Source organism: Aphanomyces astaci (assembly GCF_000520075.1).
Source record: "Aphanomyces astaci strain APO3 unplaced genomic scaffold supercont1.14, whole genome shotgun sequence".
Classification (NCBI taxonomy): domain Eukaryota; phylum Oomycota; class Saprolegniomycetes; order Saprolegniales; family Verrucalvaceae; genus Aphanomyces; species Aphanomyces astaci.
This window is the reverse complement of record NW_009798277.1, coordinates 334,717-344,941: the sequence shown is the minus strand read 5'-3', so window position 1 is coordinate 344,941 and position 10,225 is coordinate 334,717. Positions and strand designations below refer to the sequence as shown.

Genomic DNA, 10,225 nt, shown 5'->3' with positions numbered 1-10,225 from the left:
ACCATCCGATTATATATTACTAGTACCCCGGAATACGTTCAGCTGTAGTGTCGTACCAACAATTCAGATGTAATACAATTCCCTTTTTAAGTACCTTGATGCGCATCCACCTCACTCGAGACTCTACCTCAACACATGAGTTGACAGGTGGCGTCTGTTCTGTGGTTTTCAGCAAAATTTATGTGGCAGGAATGTGAACTCCGAACTGCTGGACAAGTCCACAACACGCGATTGCCCATGCAGAGTCTTCATCAGGGCTTCCTTGTTTCAGGCGCTGCAGCGGCGTGACAACAGGGTTCATTCGACCTGACAAACAGTACACCGGTGACTGACCGACATGGCCTTCGTCAACAGAACTGCGGTACTCGTTGACCATGTATGTTGTTTGAGCCTTGTTGTGACCGTCCCGTGGTGCACCACGACCGTCGTATTCAACACCATGTGCAGTGCAGGCTTTGACGTCTTCTAGTACTTTCTCCACGGAGTCTCGCGAGCCGTCTGGAACTTTGAACTCGCGCATGATTTGATACACTGTCCCGCCACGCTGGCTCCATTCACTTTGAGGTGGAGAACCCAGCGCATCTTGAAATTTCACGCTCCATGCAATGCGTCGGGAGGTGGCAGACACTGCGTGACTCTCTCGTGGGTTGTTGTTGTTTGCTGGGGACCGTTGTTCTCGTGCCTTTGACTCCACGTGTCTTGGCTTTCCTCGGCTCCGCGAGCTTGCAGCCACGTCGTTTGCGCAGGGACATTTTTTAGTATGTAAACTACTACTAGGTACGTAATTCTATTCAAATCCCCCGCTTGTATTTGTTTAACAAGAGTTTTTGTTAAGTCGTTTGTATTTTAATGAGTTTATACCTCGAAATTGTAAATCATTTTGATTTACACAGTAGAAATTCAGAGTTGTCTATCGCAACCCCTCACTCGGAGAAACGATGCCCCCTCTATTCAAATATACCTTCAGATTTCAAAATTTTCAACTGTAGCAATATTTATGGAAGAAACAATTGTAAGATTTATTTTGCCCAAACGGACGGTAGCTACCGCGCTTGCTTTGCACGATGGGCGTTCAACCCCAGCCGCACCAGTCAATGACTACTATACTCTGGTCCGTAATCTTAGTCCAATTGTTCTTATCACTTTTTGACTTGATTAAAGTATGTACTCCAGAGTATTTTACCGAATAAAACTCTACAATTTGATAGTTCGTTACAATTAGAGGTTAATACCCCAAATTGGGCGTGAAAGCTGTCGCGGCAATCGCCGTGGTGCCATGAGCTCTGTATGTGAGCCCAAACGTAGGATACAGGCTCGTCTACAATGAACAACTTGTAGATGTATATCATTGGAAGGTATGACTGAGATGACTGAGAGTTGCGTTGACAGATCTCGTTAGGCTGAGATGACTGAGAGATGCGTTGACAGGTCTCGTTAGGAAGTATCCTAGCATGGCGCAGCGCTCGCCCCCTGGCAGCTCAACGAGACGCAGAAATACAACGGGGGTGTCAACAACGCCAGTGAATACGCAAGGATATACTTACAGGTAGGATAGAGCTGTAAGACTCTGAGTGTACGCGATAACACCGACATTGATTGCTCACCGGATGAATTGATAGTGAGTATTTTTTTCACTACCCTGTGGAATTGGCAGGTCACATTTTGGGAACGACGATGAATCATATAGTCCACAAACTAGCCAATCAACAATGAGATTAACAGCTTTCTATTCCACCAATCAGGTACAATAAAGAACAAGATTTAGGAAAACGTCGAAAGTTTGAAACAATTTGATTAAGATTTCGGACCAGAGTGATATGTCGCTGACGGCGAATCTGTGTGATTATCAATCAAAGCCAGTGGAGGCAGAAATGGCAGGTTTGTGAGATACCTACCCTGCTCGCGTGCTATGAGTACAGAAACTCTACACACAAAGAATAGGGAATCACAGATATAGAATGGGGAAACAAATGAAACCGTAACGTTACAAAAATAATACTTACGTAGTATATGGTAATTGTAACGATATATGGAAATTGTAACGATATTCAAATACTATATCAGGTAAGCTTTTTTTGTTTCTCAACAGGGGCCAAAACGACCGCATGATGTTCCGAAATTCCGTGTTTGGCGAGTCACGATGCATCCCTCGTGGTGGTTTTATTGTTGCTGACGCCGACTTCACGCTTCTGCCCTAAGTGTTGTAATCATTTCCAATCATGCCGAACATGTGCGAGGCAGAAGCATACTACAATTTTCTGCACTCCCACATCCGCATTGTTGTTGAACAATGCATTGGATAGTGGAAGAACAAGTTTCGGTTGTTCAAAAAGCCGTTAGAGTTCCATTCTCCTCAACAAATGACCCTTGTCATCGAAGTAACGCTAGTGTTGCATAATTGGATGATTCACCTTGACCGCAATTCAGCCGGTCCAGCGCAAATGGACGCACAAAATAGCGATGTGGCAAAGGCGAGTCGAGACAACTTCAAGAATTATCGTAACGAATATGTATGTAAGTCATTTCTTTAAATTGAAACAACATATCTAACCGTTGCGATGAAGGTAGTTTATAAGCTCACTCTGAATCGATGTACAATGTACGTTGTTCTACAGCTGCATGCAATTTATCTATAGCCCAGGTCTCATAAGAATAGACGTACGCCTATTTTACCTATTTTAAGCTAAAATAGGCATTTCCTGCCAGATAGAATAGGCGTCTCCTAAACACAGGCTTGTATTGCTCTAATTAACTGATTTTGAGGTATGATGGCTCGTGGAAGGTCGTGTGTTAGTCGGCATCCCGCGGCGCGATCAGGCCGAGTATCTCAGGACCCAGCAGTTCGGATCGGTCTGCATGACCTCCAGGCCAAATTCCTGGGCGTGCCTGTGCTAGAACGGCGTCTGTCGCAGCGGCAGCTCCTGCCGAACCCACTTCTCCTTCTCACCTGCCATGTTGACGACAGCAAAAGATTGCAGGGACAATTTAACTTATTTGAGGCCTTTTTATACCTGTAATTTATGTTCCTTAAATTAGGCGTTAGGACACGGATAAAATAGGCATAATAGGTATCTATGTTTAAAAACGCCTATACTTATGAGGCCTGCTATAGCCTCTAGCAGCTACCTAGTTTCTTCGCTATGTACGTCGTTCGATACCGATGATGGGTGTAGACTCGTCATCCCTCGAGACTCGGGTGGACGCCATCAATGATGACACGGCTTCAGACTTGCGGAGCGAATCTCCACGACGACCTTGCTGCACCGCTTCGTCCACATCGATGCGGTGTGGACAAAATTGCTCTCAACCCACCGATTCGCACGCCAGTGGCTAGTGTATTCCCGTCGGCGTTGGAGCGTGAGACTTGTTTTAATGGCATTGATGGCAGTCGTATGTCCACAACCTTCCTGAGATGGACTCGAAAACAGCGTTGACATATCGCTTCATGCTCATTGTGGCCGTTGATGTGGCGTGTTGGTGTGGATAATAGTAATATCGAATCAACAGTTCGCACGCCAGTTGCTGGTGTGGTCGCGGCAGTGTTGGCGGGTTGTCCGACAAGCTCGGATGGCAAAGAGGTCGAACTCGCCTTCAACCTTCCCCAGACGGACGGGTTCGTTTCGTCCACATCACAGGCATCAACGGCCGCGCTGAAATTTGGGGTGGCGCGCTCGATCTAGGGGGCGATCTGACACGCTATCCCGAACTCTTGTCGATCGACCGCCACTGGTGTGCACAACGTCGACGCCACTTCACGCACAAGGACACAGTAAGCGAATCCGTAACCGACAAGTACAACATTAACATAGAACCGATGTCGTCAATTCGTTGGTACCGATGTGCACGAACTGGAGCAATAGCTTGACCACCATGAAGTATCACCACGACAACGTATTGGCGGCATCCGACCGGTGACAAAAAGTCGCCACGTCGAAGCCGCATACAGGTGTGGCTTTGGTTCGAACGACATCACAGCGCCATTAAGTGGGGTAAGCCCAACCAAAGCCTTGGTGCTGATACTGGCAAGTCCAAGCACGAGGTCTAGACAAGAATGAGCCATTCTGGTTGGTAGCACAAGACAGAAAAAATATTCACGAACAGTGGTACACCAAGGAAACGTCGCATCCGTACGTTTGGCCATGATGGCACAGATGAAGTCGACGAGATTGGTCGAGTCTTGAATGGGTTTGACCAGCGTGAAGATTGGCAACTTGGCACCATCGATGCGCAGAGTCGGTAAGGCGGTCATGCCCTACGAGTGTGTCTCGGAGTTCGCAACGTAACTGCCGCCACTACGCACAGCCCATATTGTGCTCGGGCACATGTCGTACTGAATCCCCATCTCGTCAGCGTTGTGCACGCAGTCTAAGGCACGTCTGGGTGGTCAGCATGAAACTGTTTGCCAAAAGCAAGTCGTGTCTCCTCGAGGTCTTGCTGGGTCTCCTTCTGGAGACACACTCGTTGCTTGGAAAAGCCATGTCGGTCAGGTAAATTTTGGAGCAGACGCAGCAGCGAGTTGTAGCCAGACGCTCGGGTTGCCATGTAGTCTTAAAGCCAGGCCATGTGACCCGCGCGAAGGAACTGAACCATGTGCGATGATGTCATAGTTTTCTCCATCCGGCGAAGGGCTTGAAGGTACGTGACGACATCAGCGCTGTTTGGGATGATAGGCTTGCATGCGACGCCAGGTTGTCGACCAAAAATGACAGAGGGGCCAATTAATTCAAACTTCAAAAGTTCGTTCAGATAATATATCCAAACACTTTCATCCATCCACGCCGTCTCCTGGACAGCGTAGACATGCCCAGGAGGATACGTCGGCAGCTCTTCCGACTCAATTGCACCGGATGGAGTCCCGCGCACAATAAAAAGAGTGGGCAACTTTGTTCCTATATTAAATAATGTCGTTAGATTGTGTATGACGTTAGAGATCGTGCTGGCGGAGGATGGATGCTTGCATTTCAAAATTTGAATTATTGGAGTTACGTTTCGAACCAATAGGCGATCGTCATGCAGATCGCCTTTTGCTATCCAATCAGCAGCTAGGTCATAATTTTGCATTTTCGCCGCGACAAACTTAGAAAGGATCAGATGAATAAAAATATGGGTGTACCACGCTTGCGAGTTAATACCGAGTTCAGTGTAGTGACCCCCGTAATCCATCCATGGTGAGTGAGGCTTCGGATGTCACTAATTGACTAGTAATGCCAGCGACGCCAAAAGAAATGGAATAGCCGATCGGAATGATTTCGGTTAGTTTGATGCGTAGCCGGGCAAAATAGATTGTGCTGGATAACACCACCGTGGTGCCGAAGTGCGGCGGCAGGAGCCCAAATTCAACGCAACATACATCCAACCCTAGAAATAAATTATTAATATTAGAAAATAGAGATAATGTTCAGGTCAAATAATAGGATGCATTTCATAAAAGATATTACACCAACGCTTTACCAGTAGCAGCGCACCGACAAATTGGTCACCGCCGGAGCCTTCAAAAATGTACCGCCCTTGTGCACTCCCGAAGCTCCATCCAGCTCCAAACCAGATGGAAACGGCTTGTGGGCCACCCGGAGTGCTCAACAATGTGCTTGCCACACCTATGCGGAAGGATTGCGTGCCGACGTCAGAGATGGATAAGACCATGACCACAATGCCTTCCTCGTGTAATGCACAGTGTTGCGAAACCATACCGAAACCGTTCTTTGGCGTTGTACCCCAACCGTAGTGTTGGGGACCCAGGAATTTGTACTATATCAAAATATATTTTTCACTTTAATTACCTCATTAACAACAAATGGTACCTTAAGATATGACAAATATCTGGACGCAAAGGATAAGCATAAATATGCCGTGGAAATGGCATCCTTCCTTCTTGATCGTTCTTCATGAGCCATATCGAATCTGTAAAGCTCGCCTGACCACATACAATAATCCAACCCATAAAACATATCTTTAATACACTAATCTACCTCTCCACAAGATATGCTCATATCGAATTGAAGATGTTGACACTGCACGGGCATTGAGGTTCCAACACAGCACCAAGAATGGGTGCACACTAGAAACGAGGGCAAAATCCGTAGTCGAGGATATAGCATGTTGAGCAAGGTAGCGGTAACCTACCTACATATTATTGATTGAAGTATTTAAAATATTATAGTAGTAATAAATCACAATATACCATCAAAAGAAAGTGGTGATTTTCCTTCTGTATCGGGCCTTCATCGCTATACTTAAGCTTTGCAAAAAACATTTTGTATCCAGACACATAGTCTACAATACTCCACAATGTAACACATACTAATTTCAAAATAATAAATACCTTTCATTGTGGCAGCCATATCATCAGCCGTGCCGATGCCATCTTCGCGATGAAGTAACATGATGTCATTCTTCGCGCTATTGCTTGTCGAAACTGTGGGTAAACTACCTTGGCATATAACTTCACGCCCCGCTGTCGTGCGCTTCACGGACGCATACGACAACATCGGCTTGCATAGCTCGAGGGACACTGGGAGTATGAGCTTTCCGGCTGCGACGTGTAGTGGGTGCTCGCGTTCAAGCCAGCGTGTGAACTGCGTTATGATTGAGTCGTATTGGGAACCTCATGTCCTCTACTACTCGTAGTACGATGACGCATCGTCAGCTGTCTCGCTCATGGTATATGCACGGCCTCGGCGACCCATCATATTTTTTTATGTGAATTCTTCTATTTGCTGTACTATTAGTATAACAGTTTTTAATGTGAATTCTTCTATTTGCTGGACTACTACACTATAACATTTTTAATGTGAATTCTTTTATTTGCTGTATACTACTAGTATGTTAATAGTTGCTTGATTTCGTGTTTGTTTCGTGACTCAGCGTATATCTTGGATACAAAGAAAATCATACAAACTTTAAGATTGCCTGCATTGAATTACTTGTAAAAGGTTTGCGAAACGCTGACAAGCAGTATAAAATCGAGCGTTCGTCCACGTTATAGACGTCGTTCGTGTTGTAACCACTCGTTACTTGTAGCATTTGCTGGCGACCGTCAACAACAGCAGCCGCGGGTGTCGAGGCAGCTTCGCCGTGCTGAACCTTGCTGGTGAGTCCATGTTTTCGTTGGAACTTGTATAGCCAACCCTTGAAAAAATATAGTCGCTGGCACTTCGGATTTGCACACCGAAGCCAACGCTTGCTTTCGGATAAGCTCTCCGGTGATGCAGACCCCCAACTCCTCACAACGGAGGACCCACTGGACAACGAGTCGTTCAACCTCCGGCAGCGAGACGGCTGGATTCATACATCTTATTGTGTTGTCGGTACGTTGGCTCCGATTAATGTGGCGATTAATGGCATTACAAATTGTTCGATTTGGATGGGCTACTTGTTAACGTAAACGCTTCCTTGGTCCATGTTGGCAGCTCGGTATACTTCACAGCAGGATTCCGTACATGCTGCGCGTGTAGCTCGTGCTTATCAACCAAAGTCATTCGCGACTTCATCTTTCAAAATGATATCACAAATTTGTGCCGAGTTTTAATATTATGAGTTTTCAAAAATTATCAAACATGCCCCGTTTCGATCCAGGGGGGAAATCGGTAACTGCTTTGGGAAACAAAAACAGATCGGGACTACTCCCACGCTAAAATTCCCGACGTTGTAAACGCAGCTAGAGCAGGTACTCATTCGCCTCGTGCAAACGGTAGGTCCACAATCACTTTCGTATTCGCTTCGACCATTCGTACTTTCGAAATGCGTTGCGACCGTCCTTGGAAATTTCGTCAATGAAGACAAGTTGGTCGGGGTACAAGTAGTAAGGTTGCAGGCGGCCGAAGTAATCCCGCAGCTCGAAATCAGCAGCTTCCATTGCTGCTGATTTCGAGCTTGGTGTCGAATTGCTGCTTCGAGTTCCTCAATGTAGAAGCAAGACTGGTAGACCGCGTAGTCTTGCAACCACGCGTTCACGTCGGCTGGCCATCAGTGAGCCAGCGTTAGTTTTCGGACATCATTAACATGCCCTGTGGTCACGAACATGGCGTTGAATCTTGTCACTGATCGTCATGACATCCCAAGGATCAACCGCACAACATCAATGTCGATACCGTACAATTGAATGAGTACAACACACATCCAACGTATGTCAATGGAAGACTCCCGAAACTCTCGCATCACATTTTGCGAGTGGCTCGCATCTGCGACATTTTTGGTATTTTAATACCAATCGCAAATTACGGAGACCAAAAAACAGTCTCCGCAAGTTGCGACCACGCAAGCAAAATCACCGTAGCAGTTTATACAAAATAAAAGAGGTGTTTAACGAGTAGACAACACTCTAACTTACAATCCAAGTTATGGCGAAGAAAGCAAAGGGTCGTGGAAAGAGTTGGTGCCCAGGGTCGGTCGAGTTGATGCTCGACCACATCCACGAGCTCATGCCAGCCGGAAGTAACGTCTGGGATGAAGTTGCCGCCAAGTTCAATGCTGGTCCTTACCCTTTCCGTGATGCAGAAGGTATCAAGCGCAAGTTCTACACGCTTCGAAACAACGCAGAGCCCACCGGCGATCCGTCGTGCCCGGTGGATGTCGTTCGGACCAAATTCATCAGTCGTCGCGTTGACGCCAACTGTGCAGTGCTCACCATGGAAGGCGACGAGGACGACATGGACGACGACGGTCATGGCGATGGCAACAGTAATGGCAACAACTCTGCGTCCGAGCAAGGTATCTCTATGGTATGCAATTCGGTTATTCATGTGCCTCTCTTGAGATGAATGACAAGTCGAGATGAGCGAGGTCCCTCTCCCTGCGTCGCGCCATGAGTGCCCCAGTCACTGAGCTCGCTATGTTGAGGAGCAGATTGAAGTGGGCCGCATCGGGGCCCCCCAGTGGTGGTATGACGTCGTATGTGGCGAAGAAATGTCAATCAATTGACAAGTTTATTGATGGCGCGATGGTATCTGACGCCAAGGCCTCGTCGGACATGATGTCCATGATGCTGCTCATGGACGAACGCGCTACTCAGCGGGAAGAAAAACGGCTCGACAAAGAGCTCGAATGGCGGCAGCAGCAACAAGAGCGTGAGGAAAAAGTCCAGCGAGATCGATCTGAACGCGATGCATGACGCGATGAAATGCAGCTCATGCTGTTCACCAAGCTTTTTGGTAACAAGTACTACTCTGGTCTGATATCTTGGTCATATTGTTTTGCTATTGGCGGCATTTTTCTAACAAATACTTTTGGAAGTAGCTGATTGGTGCGTCAAAAGGCGCAAGATCTCAGTTTTGATTGGGTAGCTTTCGCGCATTCTAGTTCGTTTTGCTTCAAAACTTACAACATCTCAAAGTTGTCCAGTCAATTTTTGATAGACAAAACTCTCCGGAGAGAGCTCATTATACAATTAACTGCGTTCAAGTCACTACCCAACCATCCCCACACCTTTGACGATGCGTGTGGCTCAAGCGGGGCTCTGCGCGACTCGAAATGTAGACGGGAGGCCTGAACGGAACCTTAAACTCGTCCAGCACCGGGCCGTCTTTGTCCAGCTCTTAGAGCGATCCCAGGGAGGAAAGATTCCTTATGGTGCATATAAGGAGGTTGCATGTGCCTTTCGTTGCCACCCGAGGACGATAACTCGCATCTGGAATCGTGGACGGCACTCACAAAGCAAGAACCATGGCGTCGCGGCAAAAATGAGAGGTAAAACTTGTATAATTTTATATATTCCAAAAGTATTCGTTGATATAAGTATTACTTTCTAAAGGTGTACTATATTAGGAAATTCCGGTCGCAAAAAAACGCGCACCGCAGAAGAAATCAAAGCCGCCGTGCAGGCGGTGCCCCATCATGCACGCCAAACAACACGAACTTTGGCAGCCAACTCCGAAATCCCCAAGACGACGCTACTCACCCACATGAAGCAACACGGTACACTGAAGGCTCGGTAAAGCTACGTGAAGCCGATGCTCACAGACGAAAACACGAAGACACGGATGGCTTTCGCACAAAGCTTCCTCCGACCGTTGTCAAATGGAACCAGTTTCTCCAACATGCACGATGTTGTACATGTTGATGAAAAATGGTTCTATTTGACAGAAGTCAAAAAGAAGTTTTATGTGTACGAAGATGAAGAAGTCGCAGCCCGATCTCTTAAGTCCAAGAACTTCATCGCCAAGGTAATGTTTCTTGCTGCAGTGGCACGACCGCGGTACAACCCCTCCACCAAGGTGAGCTTCGATGG

At 46.9% G+C, this 10,225-nt stretch overlaps 5 protein-coding genes across 5 annotated transcripts; 3 read left to right on the top strand and 2 right to left on the bottom strand.

Moving 5' to 3' along the window:
• Window positions 1–178: 178 nt before the first annotated feature.
• On the bottom strand, window positions 179–520 carry H257_06901 (hypothetical protein; the record flags this gene model as incomplete). Its single annotated transcript, XM_009832278.1, has 1 exon — window positions 179–520. The coding sequence occupies one exon, from the start codon at window positions 518–520 to the stop codon at window positions 179–181; it is 342 nt and encodes a 113-aa protein (XP_009830580.1).
• A 3,156-nt stretch (window positions 521–3,676) lies between these two features.
• H257_06900 (hypothetical protein) lies at window positions 3,677–4,542 on the bottom strand (the record flags this gene model as incomplete). Its single annotated transcript, XM_009832277.1, has 3 exons — window positions 3,677–3,750; window positions 4,132–4,252; window positions 4,375–4,542. 3 exons carry the CDS (start codon window positions 4,540–4,542, stop codon window positions 3,677–3,679), a joined length of 363 nt encoding a protein of 120 aa, XP_009830579.1.
• A 1,842-nt stretch (window positions 4,543–6,384) lies between these two features.
• On the top strand, window positions 6,385–7,122 carry H257_06899 (hypothetical protein; the record flags this gene model as incomplete). Its single annotated transcript, XM_009832276.1, has 3 exons — window positions 6,385–6,570; window positions 6,628–6,660; window positions 7,021–7,122. The coding sequence occupies 3 exons, from the start codon at window positions 6,385–6,387 to the stop codon at window positions 7,120–7,122; spliced, it is 321 nt and encodes a 106-aa protein (XP_009830578.1).
• A 1,217-nt stretch (window positions 7,123–8,339) lies between these two features.
• On the top strand, window positions 8,340–9,109 carry H257_06898 (hypothetical protein; the record flags this gene model as incomplete). The annotated part of the gene is made up of 2 exons (XM_009832275.1): window positions 8,340–8,720; window positions 8,924–9,109. The coding sequence occupies 2 exons, from the start codon at window positions 8,340–8,342 to the stop codon at window positions 9,107–9,109; spliced, it is 567 nt and encodes a 188-aa protein (XP_009830577.1).
• A 322-nt stretch (window positions 9,110–9,431) lies between these two features.
• H257_06897 (hypothetical protein) lies at window positions 9,432–9,932 on the top strand (the record flags this gene model as incomplete). The annotated part of the gene is made up of 2 exons (XM_009832274.1): window positions 9,432–9,567; window positions 9,763–9,932. The coding sequence occupies 2 exons, from the start codon at window positions 9,432–9,434 to the stop codon at window positions 9,930–9,932; spliced, it is 306 nt and encodes a 101-aa protein (XP_009830576.1).
• Between the last annotated feature and the right edge of the window lie 293 nt (window positions 9,933–10,225).